At 38.5% G+C, this 19,619-nt stretch overlaps 1 protein-coding gene across 1 annotated transcript in view; it reads right to left on the reverse strand.

Annotated features, from left to right (window-relative positions):
* The window catches only part of PIKFYVE (phosphoinositide kinase, FYVE-type zinc finger containing), a 107,234-nt gene that overhangs the window by 48,365 nt on the left and 39,250 nt on the right, over positions 1-19,619 (reverse strand). The window contains exons 9-16 of the mRNA XM_058186216.1: positions 19,440-19,597; positions 18,093-18,204; positions 14,989-15,136; positions 14,280-14,447; positions 8,212-8,274; positions 6,727-6,856; positions 2,210-2,390; positions 1,625-1,699 (exon numbers count right to left, since the gene is read on the reverse strand). Of these exons, the coding sequence (XP_058042199.1) occupies positions 1,625-1,699; positions 2,210-2,390; positions 6,727-6,856; positions 8,212-8,274; positions 14,280-14,447; positions 14,989-15,136; positions 18,093-18,204; positions 19,440-19,597 (1,035 nt within the window). The remainder of the gene's footprint in view (positions 1-1,624; positions 1,700-2,209; positions 2,391-6,726; positions 6,857-8,211; positions 8,275-14,279; positions 14,448-14,988; positions 15,137-18,092; positions 18,205-19,439; positions 19,598-19,619) is intronic.

The following is a 19,619-nucleotide window of genomic DNA, read 5'->3' on the forward strand; positions in this document are numbered from 1 at the left end:
TCTACATGGAAGGAAGCATGCAGTGGGGTATTCCAAGGCTCTCTCTTAGGACTAGTACTCTTCAACATTTTCATAAACAATTTGGATGAAGGCATAGAAGGTGAATTCATTGAATTTGCAGACACTTTTGTTGCCCAAAAAGCCAATGCAGTTCTAAGCTGCATCCACAGAAAAATAGTATCAAGGTCAAGTGAAGTGTTAGTACCGCTAAAAGAACTGCATCCATTACTGGTCACAATACCAAAAAAAAAATGTTGAGACTCTAGAAAGAGTGCATAGAAAAGCAACAGAAATGATACTGGGACTAGAAGCTAAAACATATAATGAATGACTGCAAGAACTGTGTAAATCTAATCTAATGAAGAGAAAGACTAGGTGCGACATTATAGCAGTCTTCCAATATTTAAGACATAGTCACAAAGAAGTGGAGGTCAACCTATTCTTCAAAGTACCTAAGGGCAAGACAAAACATAACATGGAAACTCATGAAGGAGAGATGCAATCTAGAACTAAGGAGAAATTTCCTGACAGTGAGAACAATTAATCAGTGGAATGGCTTCCCTCAGGAAATGCTAGGTGTTCCATCACTGGAGGTTTTTAAGAACAGATTGGACAGCCATTTGTCCGGAATAATATAGGGGTCTCCTGTTTAAGAAGGGGGTTGAACTAGAAGACCTCCAAGGTCCCTTCCTTCTCTGTTACTCTGTTACTTCTGCTATTCTTACAAATGTTGGCTCCCCTTCATCATAGATAACTTCTCTCTACAGAGATTCTGCAAGCACATCATAATCCATTGAAAGTAAATTTCTCAAGATCTTCCACCAAAACAGTAATTGATCCCTATCAGTCTAGAAAAGGTTATAAAATTTAAGTCCAGCGCTCAGTCACATCCACAAAGTCACAGTTTATACAACAATACTGAATCTTCCCAGAAGGAGCCATCCTGTCATAATCAATCTGAGAGAGCAGCATAAAGTCTTCCAGGAAGTCATAAAGAAGCCCGGAACAAAATCCAGATATCTGCAGTGATATATTTTGCTGTGATTAGAGTTCATGATTTCACTGACAACAAAGCACAGGATAATCACAACTCATTAAAAGGAAAATTGATGTTTATCACAAATACATCAAAAAGCATCTCTGTGATTCTTCAGACATACGGATAAATATTCTGTAGAAAAAAAATGGCTGTCATATAAGGCAGAAATCAAATGCTGCATTCCACTATCCCAACTGCCAAGCATAGAGATGACGGTTGCATTGTTTAGAGATGCCATTGCTGCTTCAGGCTCTAGATCAGGGGTCTCCAACCTTGATCCCTTTAAGACTTGTGGACTTCAACTCCCAGAGTCCCTCAGCCAGCAAAGCTGGCTGAGGAACATTGGGAGTTGAAGTCCACAAGTCTTAAAGGGACCAAGGTTGGAGACCCCTGCTCTAGATGACATTTCATCATATCCAAAAATTCAAGGGAAAAGGGTTGAGGGATACTTTTTTACAGAACTATGGTGAAGTGTAATAACATCAAAAGAAAAAGATGCTGTGTCATTAAGAATTGCATAGAACATTTATAATGTAACTGTTCTATCCCCCCACTCCCCATTACATACAAATGGTTCCCAAATACCTTTTTATGTGCTATATTCTTGGTGCATACAAAGCCATTCACCACTACAGAGTCAAATTTTTTTCCACCTGGAATCTGCAAAATTATAATAAAGCATTATGTTACGTTTGTAGTTTCTAATTTCCAACTTAAATTAGGAAACAAACTAGCCCTAATTTTCCTACCCATACTGGCTGGTGAAAATGGGAGTTGTGGGTGACAAGCTTCCTTAGCAATGAAGCCACAGTCAACACAATTATGTTGACAGTTGGGAGAAGAGAAAAAAAAATCCTTTTTACAATAAGGTTACATACAAAAAATGGCACATTAAAAATTATGTCAGAGTAAAATACAGATTTAAGGTAGGATGAATATGATCCATTTCTCAAATACAGTTAATTAACTAGCCAGCCTGATGCTTTACCCTGTTTTACATGACTAGACAGTGAAAAATAGAAAGGTAGGCAAATCCCTGGTAGTAGGAGTATAGTTGGATTAATGTGTCACAAATCGGGCAGGACCAGTAATATTAAGAAAGGACATCTTTCAAAGTAGGTCCCCCTTCTTTTCTACTTTCTCAGTTCTAAACACAACACAGAGACTCACTTTTTTGATGTGGACGAACTGGCGAATGTCCATGTCATCATCTTTGTTCTTGACATCAGGTCGAACGGTCTGAACCACCTGGCAGACCACTGGCACAATTATATCACGCCAAGAGAGAGACAATGCTTCGTTGTATAGCAGCTGTTGAAGCAGAGCCATCATGTGGTTATGATTAGCAGAGCTGCAGATAAACATGATAAAGGTTCAAGAGAGAAGAGAGCTACAGTCATTATAGATATTGGGGCAGATTCACCAATGGTGAACTTCAGATGTCAATTGCAAATCCTCAAAATTTGCAAAATCTTTGGGGAAAAAATAAGTATGTAGCTTCAGGATAAATACTTCCAAATATGAAAACAAGTGCTTAAGAGTCTGTGACTTGATTAGATATTAACATCTGGTATATAGGCCATTTATCTGAAAACCTCTTTGTATTTCTGGCTAAGAGTAAAAAAAAAATTAAAAAAGGAATTACAAGTTCTTGGTGAGACATTTACTGTAGGTAAGCAACAAAGAGGTTTATTTCCATGGAAATAATCCATACCTCTTTCAATACCCAAGCAGCAAGTTCTCTGCCTTGTACTGATGTCAAAGTTCAGATGATATGTTTAGTACAGGTAGTCCTCATAATACTTTGTAATGAAGCATCTCACTTAACAACCCCAACATCCTACATTCCCCAATGAATCATTAAGTGAACATGCAGATCGTTATGCAGAGCATGTGGTATATCAGGAGTGGGGGAAGCCCTTCGAGGCAGGGGTGAAATGCTACCGGATTGGACTGGATCGGGTGAGTAGGTAGCAAAGGCTGGTCTTCCGGGTGCAATTCAAGGTGTTGGTCACCACCTTTAAGGCGCTCCATGGCTTAGGACTGGGGTATTTACGGGACCGCCTGCTGCCACCGTTTGCCTCCCATCGACCTGTGCGCTCCCATAGGGAGGGCCTCTTCAGGGTGCCGTCAGCCAAACAATGTCGGCTGGCGACCCCCAGGGTGAGAGCCTTCTCTGTGGGGGCACCTACCCTCTGGAATGAGCTTCCCCCAGGACTTCGATAGCTCCCTGACCTCCGGACCTTCCGCCGCGAGCTGAAGACGTACTTATTCTTCCGTGCAGGACTGGCATAAAATTAAAAACTATTAGTAATTTTAATGGGGTTTTTTTATGGTTTTAATGTGTATTTTAATTAATGGGCCAAATTGAATAGGTTTTTTAAAATCGGTTTTTAGCTGTATATTGTATGTTTTTTATTGTGTTTTTTACCTGGCTGTAAACCGCCCTGAGTCCTTCGGGAGAAGGGCGGTATAGAAATTAAATTATTCATTCATTATTCATTCATTCATTCATTATTCATTCATTCACCGAGCCGGGAGCAATGTCTGGCTGACGACGCCCCCGAACTGATCCATTGCCCGTAGTCCTGCCATGCTTGCCTGCCTTCCACGCTGCCTTCCTGGTGGTGGCCAACTTGAGAAGGCAGGCAAGCTGAAGCCCATGTGGAAGGCAGGCAAGCTGAAGCCCATGTGGAAGGCAGGCAAGCAAGGCAGGGCTTCGGAGAGAAAAATGCTGGAATAAATACATCAATTCCCGAGGCACAAGCCACACTGCCCCGCCCACCCCACCACTTTGCCACTCCATCTCTTCCTCCTCGCCAGCTAATCTCCCCACAAACTTGGCTGACACTTCCACACCTCTGAGCACTTCTTTTCCTCCCCCCCTCCCCCTCCCCACACTCACTCAGCATCTGGTTCTGCAGTAAGGCAGCCATGGGAATCGCCAACCCATCGGCAGGCACCGGGGGGGGGGCGGAAAGTTGCACTTACAAGAAGGGGTGGTGGTCCCCTCTTCTTTATGGGGCTTGACTTTGCCAGAGCTTCTCTGCTCACTCTTAACACCGCCGATTCCGCTGCTGCTGGGAGACTGGCTGGACGCAGCCAAATGAGGCTTGCGCATTCCTGCCACAATTAATAGAAAGTGCCTAGGATCCAGGCTACGGTCAGGATCGCAATGGCATTAGCCTGGATCCACCTCATTGCGGGACCTCCGGGCTGCCTGGGAGCTCCAAGTCAGCTGAAAAAAGCTTCAGTTCTTGGGGAGAATAGAAAAGAGAGCAAGAGAGTGATGGGGAAACGCCAACACCCAATTCTCTCTCCCTCTCTCTCTTCTTTGGCTGGCTCAAGCAGTCACAGCTGTTTGTTGGTGCTCTTGTCTCCCGGCTTAGTCCCGCAGAGCAAAAAGAGAGTGAGAGAGACCAAGGAAGACCGAGATATCAAGGGCTGCGGGGGAAGGAGATAGCAGCTTAATCCCTTCCCCGAAGCCCTGCCATCCTTGTCTGAAAATCGGGTGTCGCCGTTTCCCCATCGCTCTCTTGCTCTCTCGCTCTCTTTTCTCATCCGACCGTAGCCTGGATCCTAGGCACTTTCTACTACTTGTGGCAGGACAGCAAGCCTCATTCAGCTGCATTCAGCCGGTCTCCCAGCAGCAGCAGCGTTGGCAGTGTTAAAAGTGGGCAGAGAAGCAACCAGCGAGTGATAGCATGCAGGGCTAACAAGTGGAGGCAGGGTGAGGCTTCCCAGGTGGCTGGAATGTGGGGCAGTTGGTTCCATTGGCTGCCATCCCCGCCAAAATGACAGCCCCAGCGCAGTGGGGCTGACAAGAGAGAGAGAGAAGAAAGGAAGGAAGGAAAAAAGGGAGAGAGAAGAAGAAGAAAGAAAGAAAGAGAAAGGAAGGAAGGGAGAGAGAAAGAGAAGAAAGAGTGACGTGAGTGATGTCATGTTGGCCCCACCCACCCAGTCACATGCCTACCAAGCCACACCCACAGAACCGGTGGCCAAAAAAAATAGATTTCACCTCTGCTTGGAGGCCTAGTATAGACCCAGGCCCACCTGCAATGGTCCTCCCAAGACCTCTCCTATCCCATCTGTGCTGTTTCCTGCCCCTTGGATCTCTACAGGTCTTTTCCCACTCTTATCAGGTCCCCCAGGCTTTAGACCTGACTCCCATCCCTTCAGGCCATACACCCTTCTCCTGCCTTTTGAAGAGCTCTGAAGCCTTCCAGAATGCTAGAATAGATCGCTTCACTGCAAGGCTGCATAGTACAATTCTAGAAACAGACATTCTACAGAGGAATTATTGAGTCTGTCATTTGCACCTCTATAACTGTCTGGTTCAGTTCTGCAACCCAACAAGAAAAACACAGACTTCAGAGGATAATTAGAACTGCAGAAAAAATAATTGCTACCAACTTGCCTTCCATTGAGGACCTGTATACTGCACGAATCAAGAAGAGGGCCGTGAAAATATTTGCAGATCCCTCGCATCCTGGACATAAACTGTTTCAACTCCTACCCTCAAAACGACGCTATAGAGCACTGCACACCAGAAAAACTAGACACAAGAACAGTTTTTTCCCGAAGGCCATCACTCTGCTAAACAAATAATCCCCTCAACACTGTCAGACTATTTACTGAATCTGCACTACTATTAATCGTTTCATAGTTCCCATCACCAATCTCTTTCCACTTATGACTGTATGCCTATAACTTGTTGCTGGCAATCCTTATGATTTACATTGATATATTGATCATCAATTGTGTTGTAAATGTTGTACCTTGATGAACGTATCTTTTCTTTTATGTACACTGAGAGCATATGCACCAAGAAAAATTCCTTGTTTGTCCAATCACACTTGGCCAATAAAAAAAAAAAAAATTTGTCCCGCCCACAAAATGGCAGCTGTGTGGCCCAGAAAAAAAGTGCTCCATTTCATTCCCTTAATGAGATCTGTACAGGATTGCAGAAGGTTCTGAGTACTGCATTTTGCTTTAATGCGGTTTGCACACTACTGCAGAAATCTTCTGCAGTAAAGCAAAATCCTCCTTCCCCAACATGAAGCCAGGAAATCTTCAAAAGGTAAATGTGATGGGTGATGGACGTATGTTGAGCAGGCACAAGTGCTGTGGCATCCCGGTGGAGTGGGGTGGAGAGACAGAGGTGGAGGCACTGCAGTTTACCTGTGGTCTGTGATAAGAATGAATGATTGCAGCAGCACTGTAGCCATCATGACTTTGAAATGGGGCTGTATATAGGTTTTGGTGGTCTTTTGTAAGTTTGAACAGCCGTTAAATGACCAGTCCTATCTTAAGGACTATCTGTACTATTTTTTTTGGGAGGACTGAAAGTTGAGTCAGGGCAGAAAGTCAACTAAAGTCTACATTTTCTCATTCTTAGCAAAACAATCCATTTCATTATTTACCACTTTTCTCTTTCTGTAAGATCTTAATGAGAAACATTTTTAGTCTGACATAGAAAAGTTTTTAATATATGAAACAAAATTTAGAAAATGTATTTAGTATTAAACACTTTTCAACCCTTATACACTACAGAAATTAAGAACAGACTTCCTGTTTTCTACTTCTCATATAATATATAATAATTTTCTGTAAACCGGTGCCACTAGGGGGCCATAGTCACTATGCTCAAAAGTTCTCCAGGTTTCACTCATTTTCATTCAACTTACAGCAACCTCTCCATGGCTTGTTTTTCCCCATTCTCCTCCCTCAGCAGATCCAGATTGCTGTGATGCCAGCCTAGGGGTGTGAAGAAAATCTCTTTGGATTTTTCTTCAACCCTCCGGTTAAAAAGTGATTCTAAAAAACAAACAAAAATAGAGTTGGAATTGCATATTTGCATATTAATTTGTGCACTAAATACAGATTACCAGTTTATTGTCAGGGTTCCGACCAATGCCCTAATAAAATCAAAACTTGTATAGTTTTGCACAGATCTACATCCTGCAGCCAAAGTAAAGTTATGGGGGAGCATTATTGGAAAAATTGCTGTATTCTGCAGTCAGACAAAGACTAAAGAAGACTTCTCCCACAAGTCCTAGATATGGGGAAAGATTGCATTGAATGTATTGCTTCTCCTCATGGAAAGTTACTATGACATATTTGATATTATCATAGGTGCTCAGCTCCATCTTGATTACATTTTATATTTTTTTACTATATTTTATTATATTTTGTGATAACTCATCTTTTTTAAAGTCTTGAGGCATTAATAGCCATGAGCTATTGCAAAATCAACTCTAGAAATGGGAAATCAAAATAAGTTTTCAGAAATGTGAAAAATAAACTTTAAAATCAACTTTTAAAAGCATCTAAATTTTAACAAGAAAAATTTAAATTATCTAATATAATTATTTCAGACTGAAAATGAGTTATTCTGATTCTACAATCTTGGATTTATAGATAGACGCTCAATTTTCATTTGTGAACTCATTTATTGAAAAACAGATGAATATTATGAGGTCAATATTTAATTATTTATTTAAATTAGACTGAATGAAATCTTGTATAGGTTTTGTGTGCTTTTCTCTCTTTCTGTTTTATATATAAGAAAGTAAAATAAAAGAATAAATCCCAAAACTGTTCCAATATATTAAACCTTTTTTAGAAAAATGTTTCTTTTTAAAACTTTAAAAAGCCCTATTATGATTGTAAAGACTTGAGGCAGATCAGTATTTTCTGCTTTTAAGATATTTTTGCTATTTTCATAGTCTATACATATACTATATTATTCTATAATATCTATAATATTCTATAATATACTAAATTTAATTCATATGGAAAAATTTCTTAAAAGCTAACAGTGCTTTTTTATTTGTTCAACTAGCATGTGATGAAACCTAGAAATAGCTATAAAGTTTGTTGAATTATTTAAGCAAAATAAACATACTTAATGTGTTAAAACTTTAGTTAAAACTGAACTTTTAAGCTTCAAGCTTAAAAGAAAACTAGTTAAATTAAAAGACAAATGCCAGAAGCCAGAAGAAAAGGCAGGGCTTTTTTTTAAGTACCGAAAGACTTCCGCAGTTAAGACTGACTTTACTCCAATTGTATACATTCACATCACTTAGAGGAAGAATAATTTGACATTCACCCAATGTTATATGATCCCATTTTCTGTAGGGGGGGCGGCATCCCTTTCACATTCAACTTACCTTTGATGAAAGCATCACTTATTGAGATCATTTGTTGTCCTCCATTGTCAGCAATCATATACTCTGAATGAAGACAGAAAATAGAGAGATGGGAGGAGAAAAAGACAGGTTATGCTTGTATGCTTTTATATGACATATACACCCATTCATTCCAAGAAGTTAATAAGAAACATGAGTCATGTATTTAGTTACTGAAGGCCTGTCCTGAGAAAACCTGTCTCATTCTTTTCTCCTTCACTGTGTCAACATAAATACTAAATTATCGTCCAATCGAACCAGTATGATATGAAAAAGATGCTGAATAAATATCTTTTCCAGTGGGGCTTAATTAACTTCTTATATGGCAAGTATTTAAACAAGACAAGGAGTGGTCTTATCTTTTTTTAAGTGGTTTATTGGTTGCCACATCTAAGACAAGAGATGTGTTAAACATTCCTCATAACCCTTCCCTACTTCCCCTGACAACAACTCAGCTACTCAACTTTGTCCTCAGTTAATGGCTGGGGGGAAAACAATACATCTTTGGATTTGACATTCTACAGAGGAGAATTTATTCCACGAGAGAACTGGGACAGCAAATTTGTATTCTTGCTTTGTCCCCACAAGCTCTTTGTCATAGGACAAATACTGCCAGGAGCATGATTAAAAGAAATAATGCCTCTCCTACACAAGTTGCTACACTGATATTTCAAAGAACAAAGAGGGCAGCTTTAAGGCAGAGCTCATTGCCTCCCTTCATTACTTCAGCCTGCCATTTAGTTCTTCTTTCTTTGCTCACCATAACTAAGATCTGATGTTACTTTTGCACACCACATACGCATACATTCAGTATAAAATAGGACACACTGCTACAAAAAGACAGATTAAATCTTATTTTAAGCCCTTGTCTTGTTCTATATTGGGGGGGGGGATTTGTTGTCCTCTGCTCCTTCTCTGGAATTGGATTTTGCTGAACCCCAAGTACACTTAAGAGAGTTTATGAGACAGTGAGCCATAGCAAAAGGTCCCCAACACCATTATTAAGATTCTAGAAGTAAAGGCAGTAGCAACACAATTCAAACACAATTCCCTTTACGCTATATTGAGTTATCCTGAATACTTAGGGTGAAGTTTGACACAGCCTATGCAAACTACACTTTGAAAAGTGAGGAAGTGTTGATTTCCCAAGCCACCTAAAACTAGATATGTAGTCCACAACATAATTTCTGAGACAATGAACTGATTGCCAAAGAATTTAAAATATAATCATGCCTGTTTGTAGTTGTTGTAGCTTTTGAACCATGCTATGTAAACCCAGATGACTATCGAAGCATGGTTTAATGCTACAAAGCATGGTTTAAGAAGCAATATTTTAGTTAGAAGTCTGAACCAGTCAATATAATCATAATCCCAAATTACTCACATAAATATTCTGCCAAAAATCTTCCCTTAAGAGAATGAGCCTTTACATCCTGTTGTTTTCAGGAGAGATAGGCAATCTTTTTCAGTTATAAATACATTTGAAGTGCTGAGTTATGTCACAGATGCTCTCAAACATAACTGCTATGGTAGCTTGCCTAGTAACAAAATGGCTGCCATGTTGTGTACGGCTAATTGTAAGTTATTAGCGCATGGGATTGATGCCACTCTCTTTTATCCTCCCAAGGTACTCTCTGCCATACCACTTGGTTTTGCTTTATTTCTGAATGACTGGTTTATTTCCAAATATTCATTCATTTGATTTACTGCTCAATGAATATCACAACTTTCTGCCAAGCAACTAACAGTGTGGGAGAGAAATAGCTTTATATTAGTTTCAAAGAAATTTATTTCCTAAAGAAGCAGCTACAAATGGCTGGATATTTAAGAGATGCCATGCGTAACAGCTCAACATTCTACACAGCCAGGATAATTCAACTGCTTGCATATTATTATCACTGTATATATTACTTTGAAATATAAAGGGAACTTCTATTTCTTATACGCACTTCCTATTCCCCCCCCCTCAAATTTGCATACCCCACATCAGGAATTATTCCTTGCTTCAAAAAAGTAATTGCTGGATCAAAATAAGTATGTTCCAAAATAGCACTCTTCCAAAATATTAATAGTTCTTACTAAAATAGAAAGTGGTAATCAATAGCAGCTAAATCTTCATATATGCCTTCCATGATTTTTTTTTTGGAGTACCTATTTTTATATTTTTAGGAAAGATGACTGATACCTTCTCACTGAGTAATGAAACAATACTATAGACTAAACCTAATACTATGCTGTGGTGAAAAAATGATTTAAAGCAGCTTTTGGATCCAAGTATGTGAAAACCAACTGGGTGATCTTAGGCCAGTCATTCTCTCTCAGCCCAATTCACCTCACAGGGCTCTTGCTGTGGGAAAAATAGGAGGAAGAAAGTGTGTTGGATATGTTCGCTGCCTTGAGATGTTTATAAAAATAATAAAAGTCAGATATAAACAAAATAAATAAAATAATAAATACTTGGAGTCACAGTGATAGAAGCATAATTTTAATGTCCTAATCTGCATAAAATTCAAGGGCTTGAACAAAGTACCAGGCAGAGATTTGCTGGTATCATAAATGACTGAGTTACATTTCTGTAACATTTCCCACTGAGATGCCAAGATTTTTCTGCTTGGAAGCAAAATTCTTTTCCCTTCCAATGAAAACCAAGAAATATTTTCAAAAGCATTTGGTATATTAGTATCATGCAATAATATTAGAAAAATGAGAATCATTCACAGGAACAGATATTATTAGTATTAATTTTAGTGAAGTGTTATTCCATGCATGAAGCAGCAGAATCAAATACTGAATTACAATATCTAAGGTTATTTGTTAGCTTTTGTCATTAGCATGGTCACAGGAAAATTTACCTTTTTAATTTTATTTTCTTTAGGAGAACAGAATCCTCTATTGATTTTTGTGAAGCAAAGTTGTCAAAAGAAAAGATTAGACAAAAAGCTCATCCTTATCTGGAATTTTTTTTTATCATTTTGTAATTCTCCCAGAGTCCCTCCAGCAGTGAGATGGGCAGCATATAAATTTAACTAATAACAGAGTTGGAAGGGACCTTGGAGGTCGTCTAGTCCACCCCCTGCACAAGCAGGAGATCCAATTGCCATTCCAGACATGCGGCTGTCCAGTCTCTTCTTAAAAACCTCCAGTGATGGAGTGCCCACTACTTGTGAAGGCAAGCTGTTCCACTGGTTAACTGTTGTCACTGTCAGGAAATTTCTTAGTTCTAGGTTGCTTCTCTCCTTGATTAATATTCATTCATTTGATTTACTGCTCAATGAATATCACAACTTTCTGCCAAGCAACTAACAGTGTGGGAGAGAAATAGCTTTATATTAGTTTCAAAGAAATTTATTTCCTAAAGAAGCAGCTACAAATGGCTGGATATTTAAGAGATGCCATGCGTAACAGCTCAACATTCTACACAGCCAGGATAATTCAACTGCTTGCATATTATTATCACTGTATATATTACTTTGAAATATAAAGGGAACTTCTATTTCTTATACGCACTTCCTATTCCCCCCCCTCAAATTTGCATACCCCACATCAGGAATTATTCCTTGCTTCAAAAAAGTAATTGCTGGATCAAAATAAGTATGTTCCAAAATAGCACTCTTCCAAAATATTAATAGTTCTTACTAAAATAGAAAGTGGTAATCAATAGCAGCTAAATCTTCATATATGCCTTCCATGATTTTTTTTTTGAGTACCTATTTTTATATTTTTAGGAAAGATGACTGATACCTTCTCACTGAGTAATGAAACAATACTATAGACTAAACCTAATACTATGCTGTGGTGAAAAAATGATTTAAAGCAGCTTTTGGATCCAAGTATGTGAAAACCAACTGGGTGATCTTAGGCCAGTCATTCTCTCTCAGCCCAATTCACCTCACAGGGCTCTTGCTGTGGGAAAAATAGGAGGAAGAAAGTGTGTTGGATATGTTCGCTGCCTTGAGATGTTTATAAAAATAATAAAAGTCAGATATAAACAAAATAAATAAATAATAAATACTTGGAGTCACAGTGATAGAAGCATAATTTTAATGTCCTAATCTGCATAAAATTCAAGGGCTTGAACAAAGTACCAGGCAGAGATTTGCTGGTATCATAAATGACTGAGTTACATTTCTGTAACATTTCCCACTGAGATGCCAAGATTTTTCTGCTTGGAAGCAAAATTCTTTTCCCTTCCAATGAAAACCAAGAAATATTTTCAAAAGCATTTGGTATATTAGTATCATGCAATAATATTAGAAAAATGAGAATCATTCACAGGAACAGATATTATTAGTATTAATTTTAGTGAAGTGTTATTCCATGCATGAAGCAGCAGAATCAAATACTGAATTACAATATCTAAGGTTATTTGTTAGCTTTTGTCATTAGCATGGTCACAGGAAAATTTACCTTTTTAATTTTATTTTCTTTAGGAGAACAGAATCCTCTATTGATTTTTGTGAAGCAAAGTTGTCAAAAGAAAAGATTAGACAAAAAGCTCATCCTTATCTGGAATTTTTTTTTATCATTTTGTAATTCTCCCAGAGTCCCTCCAGCAGTGAGATGGGCAGCATATAAATTTAACTGAATAACAGAGTTGGAAGGGACCTTGGAGGTCGTCTAGTCCAACCCCCTGCACAAGCAGGAGATCCAATTGCCATTCCAGACATGCGGCTGTCCAGTCTCTTCTTAAAAACCTCCAGTGATGGAGTGCCCACTACTTGTGAAGGCAAGCTGTTCCACTGGTTAACTGTTGTCACTGTCAGGAAATTTCTTAGTTCTAGGTTGCTTCTCTCCTTGATTAATTTCCATCCATTTGCTTCTTGTCCTGCCTTCTGGTGCTTTGGAGAATAGGTTGGCCGCATCTTCTTAGATATTGGAACCTCTAAGTCCTTCTTTTCACTAAACTAGACATACATAATTCCTGCAACCATTCTTCATGTGTTTTAGCCTCCAGCCCCCTAATGATCTTTGTTGCTCTTTTCTGCACTCTTTCCAGAGCCTTTACATCTTTTTTTATAATATGGTGAACAAAACTGGATGCAGTATTCTAAATATGGTCTTACAAAGGCTTTATAAAGCAGTACTAATACTTCACGTGATCTTGATTTTATCCCTGTTAATGCAACCTAGGATTGTGTTGGCTTTTTTGGCTGCTGCCACACACTGCTGGCTCATATTTAAGTGATTGTCCACTAAGGCTCCAAGATCCCTCTCACAGTTACTGCTATTAAACAGGTTTCACCTAATTTGTACCTATACGTTTGATTTTTACTGCCTAAGTATAATATTTTACTTTTCTCTACATTGAATTTCATTTTGTTCATTTTGTTTAGTGTTCAAGTTTGTTGAGATCCATCTGGATCTTGAACCTATCCTCTGGATAAATTTAATAAATAATTTATTTATTTAATGTTTAAATAAATAAATAAATTTAATAAATAAACAAACATTACTATTAGAACTTAAAGGGGAGATCCTGCCTTCATTCTGATAAGTAAAAGAAAATCAGAGTTTAAAATGCTTTATGCTTGCAACATGCAAGATGCCTGAATTAAGCCACTCAATAGCTGGACAATACATATGATAATAACTTCTCGGTTCTTTTAAGAAAGTACCCAAAAGCATTTTGTCAGAGACAGAAAGAAGAAAAGGAAATTCAGGTTCCTACATTGGTCTGAACAAACTCTCTAAAATATTCCATTTAAGACTATAATTTTATGAGACAATCCAAATTTAGTGTTTTCTATCTCAGTACTCTACCCAAAATAGGACTGGCATAGCTGTATCTAGGAAGATCTGTGTTTATATCTGCAGTCTTCACAGTTGATGTTCATCAAAACTCTTATGCTCCATGGAGAAAAGGCATCTGTCAGAGGAGTTATGCAAGAACTCATCAATAGTATAGGCAACACTTGTTGTTTGTGAAAATGAAAAAGAGTGAGGAAGTTCCTAACTGTGAAAAGATTACAGGATTATTTGGGGCATATCTGAACTGAGGCATCAGCCTTGCTTTCTCTTATGGGCGACTCCAAGTGGCAGCTACCTCCTACCTTTCTGGTCAGCAGGATGAGGGGGCACATGTGGGTATTTGGAGTGCTTCTTGATATGGAAGTTCACGTTGTCCAGCTCCACATTCAGGCTGATGGAAGCAGCTGAGTCGCTGTCCATGGCAGACTGGAAGCTGCTGACTGAGGTACGCTTGCTAGGGCTGGCAGAATCTTTTGGATTTCAGTGAGGAGAAGAAAAATACAGGGAGGAGAGGGTAGGTGCAAATAACAGGTTTCAGGAGGATATCAAGGAGAGGAGAGACATAATTACACGAAATTGACTGCTGGAGAAAGCAAGAAAGACAGTACTTTCATCCACTTGTATTTCATGGCTTTTCTAAAATTCTGATGGTCTTTAAGAACCATTTACTTTATCAGACCATCGTGCTACAGAGATACACTGCAAACACCTTATGCATATTGAAAGCCTGAAAACAAAACTAAAACAGTCTAGCTGACTGCACAGAAAATGCTGCATTTGTTTAAGCAATCTTCTCAGTCTGGTATCCTCCAGATCAATTGGATTACAAATCCCATTCTTCCTAATGGGAGTTGCAATACTAAGAATTAGACACATGAGTTGGAGGCAACCGACATAATAGGATTAAAGGGGGGGGGAAGCATTTGCTTCTACAGTAGAGCAGGCAGAAAGCAGCGGCAATGGGACTAGCAGCTAAAATGGAATCCTCAAATGACAGCCACAGAGACTCACTAGTCAGGTTGTCATCTCCTTCTTCTGCAATTTGCTCTGTGTCACTGTCATCAAACTTGATGTCTTTGAACCATGATGGCTCAGAATGGCCCTCCACGGAGTTGACAGAATCGCTGTCTGGAGAAGGAGTTTCAGAAAATTCGGTGCTCTATAAAATTAAGGAAGGAAGAAATACTAGAACATGAATGATACAGAATGGAGATATGAGATTAACACAATCAGATTAATAGAACATTTGCAGAGGAAATAAAAAAATGAGTAAAATGAGTGAGTGTATCTTTTCAAATATATTTTAAGTAACAACATTTTGCTGACAAAATCAGAACTCACAAGTAAAACAATGAGAAACAAAAAAAATAACTAGTTGTTTTTCTCTACATGCAAATAAAGTTAGGAAGCAATGTTGAGTAAGGTGTAACAGCATTCTGATCTACAAATAGGAAGTTTATTTTTGGCATAGGGAATTATAACTTGTCAAATTTTTGTTCTTCTCAAAATTCTCTTGCTCTTAAGAGTTCTTCCCTGCTATTCTAAATGGGGAGAAAATCTGTTCCCATGCTAATAAATCCCACAGGAAATTCAAATGATCACAAATGCGTGGGAATTCTAGCCCTGAAAATGAGAATGTTACCAACCACACAATGGACAGCCCAAGGAATTTTTGTTTTTGAAGTATACATGCTTTCAGACACATCCGTATGTGATATTAACATTTGTTAGAGTTCCTAGTTTTTCCACTTCATTCCATGACACGCTTGTTTAACTTGCTATCCTCTTTCACAGGCATAAAGATATTAATGAAAGTCAGTAACTCGCTCCCCTACTCAGTCACATATTATTCTTTAGAAATATAGCTCTACTAATTATTGGTCACATCATAATATTACAGAAAAGTTATTCTATTTATTCGTAACACAATTTAGATAACGGCTTTGGAAATATTGGGATCAAGCCAAGGTAATTATGCTGAAACTCAATTTTTGCTTCAAGGTTAGTATACTTTGCGACCCAGGACAGATACATACGCACTAATTGAGCAATTTTCTAGCTAACCAAACAAAAATGACATTAATCTGTTGCATCTCAAAGGCCAATTTTGACCTCATCACAGATGAATTCTACAAATGCAAGTCTGAAGCAAGCATTATTGTAGACAGAACAGAAGGAATTTCTAGGAACAAACATTAAGCAATGTTTATGATAAGCAATAATCCTGATATAAACTGGAAATGTGAATTTATCCTTATTTTTCTCCAAATATGCATGTAGTTAAAAAAGCTTTATGATTTTTTTCCCCTACTCCTGAAGCAATTTTATTTTATTTATCTCAAAAGATAGACAAGAAATAGATACATTTGAATTTTGAAGTTTTGAATTACTTCTTTACAACTGTAGGCAGTCATTAAATACAGTCTGGCAAAAATGTTTACTGAGCAAATAAATCTATCATCAGCCTGCCTCCTGTATATGATAGGAAATCTAAACTAGATTTGTACAACTCATAGAGGGAAAGGGCTGCATTGATAAATTAAAACTAATGATAGGCCACAAGGGAATAGGTGGCATACCGATTAGCTGTTCAGCAGCTGGCAGATGGAGCAGGTAGCATTGATGAGGCCTGGAGGTGTTGGAGGTGCTTGGTAACAAGTCTTTCAAATTGGTGGCAGATCCCTTTTAGTGACAGCATTGTTAGGTGGGAGTAGAGTTAATTTATGTCTATGGAGATTCTCAGTCATCCAGGTCATGGTTGTCCCAAAGGTGCTTTTTCAAGAGGCAACTGGACTTTCTGGTTTTCCTTTTAAGATGCTTCACTTCTCATCCTAGAAGCTTCTTCAACTCTGATTGGATGGTGGGGAATGGAAGGATTTGTACTTCTTGCAGACAGCTGGATATTTGCATTCTTTTAGCGAATCATTAAGGTTACCTGGAAATTTATCTGTGACATCAGGGTCACCTGAGTGGTGCAAATGGATGTGGAGCCTTCTTGGAACTGTTGAAAGGACTGTGTTGTAGATTGGAGATAGAGGTTATCTCCTTCCCCCTCTGTTGAGAGTGGGCTGTTCAATTTTGACATAGATGGCCTCTTTGACCCCTCTTTCAAACCAGCAGTCTTCTCTGTCCAAAATGTGGACTTTGCTGTCTTCAAACGAGTGGCCTGTGTCTTTTAAATGCCGACGGACTGCTGAATCTAGTCCTGATGTGTTTGTTCTCCTATGTTGTGCCATGCGCTTATGAAGTGGCTATTTTGTTTCCCCAATGTACAGAACTGCACATGGCTTGCTGCATTGTACTGCATATACCACATTGCTCAGTTTATGTCTGGGTGATTTATCTTTGGGGTGGACGAGCTTCTGCCTTAGTGTATTCTTGCGTTTGAAGTGCGCACGTATGTTATGTTGGCTGAAGCTGTCTGCAAGGAGTATAAATCCTTCCATTCCCCACCATCCATTCAGAGCTGAAGAAGCTTCTTGGATGAGAAGCAAAATGTCTTCAAAGAAAAACCAGAAAGTCCAGTTGCCTCTTGAAAAAGCATCTTTGGGATAGAGTTAATTTAGTTTCAAAAAAGTCAACAAGTCACACAAGGTTGCTTTGCACGCTGGCTGATCTAAACAGTTACATGTTTAATACCTATATTCACAACCTCTGGATTTTTTTTTTAAAAAAGTCTTGATTTATTTTTTAAAAAATATCTGTACTTTAATTTTTCTTCTGAAGTTCTTGGAAAAACCTTCAATGAAGGTTCCATAAATTTCTAACTTTATTTCTTGACCTTAGGTAAATAAATTCACTGGTATATATATTTATTTTATATGCCACACATCTCACTTCGAAAAGTTGCTCTGGGCAGAAATTATCTATATTTTTCTTATTTTCCTTATTTAATTATTAGAAATTAAAATTGCTTTCATACACTTTTTCAAAAGAACAAATGGACACAATTTCTGAATAGTTATTAAGTGAAATGCAAAGGTCATCATGAAACTACAAAACTTGCTATTCTGAAATTTCTGGCTCAGAAGATTCCAAAGCCACAAGACAATGATACAGAGTTTTTCTCCACGCTACCCAATCCACACCTAACTTTTCACAAAAGAAATCCATACCTGTAATGGTCTGTAGAGTGCATACTCATCTCTAAAGATTTGATCATGGTGACTGACACAATCCAGCCAACGCCCATCTACTAAAGCCTGTCCTATTGCAATTGCTTGAGCTCTGGAAATAAGACCATTTAAAACCCCATGTTAATGAATAAATGAGTTTTTAGTTTACTGTAGAGATGTGTTCTGACAGTGCTCAAAAGTAAATAATACGTATAGAAGGTATAAGATTAAGATGGTTTAAAAAGTGGGCTTCAGAAACCTTTTTTCAACCAAAGGACAGCCAAACCCAACAACCAGTTTGGTGAATTCATTAAGGTGCTGGACTAGTGACCAGGAGACTCAGTATTAGTCATCCCTTAAGACATGGAAGCTGGCTGCGTGACTTTGGGAAAACTGCTCTCTCAGCCCAACCCATCTACCTCACAGAGTGATTGTTTTGGGGAAATAGGAGCATAGAGTATTAAGCAGACTGCCTTGAATTCTTCAAATAAAGACAGAATATAAATCAAAATATTAATTTTAAGAAACTCTATGTCTTTGCCGTGCCCTCATAATTTTGCTTTCATCTCATCCCCAAATTCTATATAAGATAACTTCAAGTCAACTTTAATCGCTATGCTTTTAAAGACACTCTTTCTCCTTTAGACAGGAAAAACCCAAGTACCCTGCCTATCCTGTTCTCTGGGGATATCCTGGTTTGGATGACTGTAGACTCCTGAACTTCAAACTCTTCCACTGTACCCACCAGGTCACCAAGCTGATTTCTAGCTCAGAGATACTTTTGAAAAAAAGATCATCCTCTCTAGCAGTGACCAGCATGGGGGACAAAAGGGGAGGCAGAAGCTGCCCTGTGGAGTTAGGAGGACATCTCTTCCTATATCACAATAATCTCTCTTCTGATAGTTGGTGAGCATTAACCCATGTTCAGAATCAGCCCAAACTAATGGGGGGACGGGACGATGGGCTCTACAAACTGTCTGAATCATCATTACACAATCCTCAGTTCTTGACAGCTGTTATTTGGACTATTTGAGATTGATAAACACAAAGGATATTCTGACTCATTAATAATATATACTGGAAGATAATTAATGGATCAAAACTTAATTATTCTTATCTAAAAGTTGATCCCCAAAAGAATTTACTATAGCAGGCACAGACCGAGAACAAGAAAGATAAAAAATAAGTAGCATGGGGAAGGGTGCGTTTGACTGGATACGAAACGCTGGAGTTTAATTATGAATAATTTTACATTCGCAGTATCCCTAAAATGGAATAAGCCAACTATTTTTATCTTGCTATCCTACTTCAACAAACACTGAACATAGTTATGAAAGACCACATTACCTAGTAGTGATGTGGCCATTCCTTATAAGCCAATTTACCAGCTCCTTTCCTACAATGCAGTTGGGGTGGGTACGCAGCCAGTAGCGATGATCTTGAAACTCCATCCCACTGTTGTGATGGCATATTTTCTTCCACAAATCCTTTAACTGAACTGAGTCCTAGAAGACAAAATGATGACAT

Source organism: Ahaetulla prasina, chromosome 1, assembly GCF_028640845.1.
Source record: "Ahaetulla prasina isolate Xishuangbanna chromosome 1, ASM2864084v1, whole genome shotgun sequence".
NCBI lineage: Eukaryota > Metazoa > Chordata > Lepidosauria > Squamata > Colubridae > Ahaetulla > Ahaetulla prasina.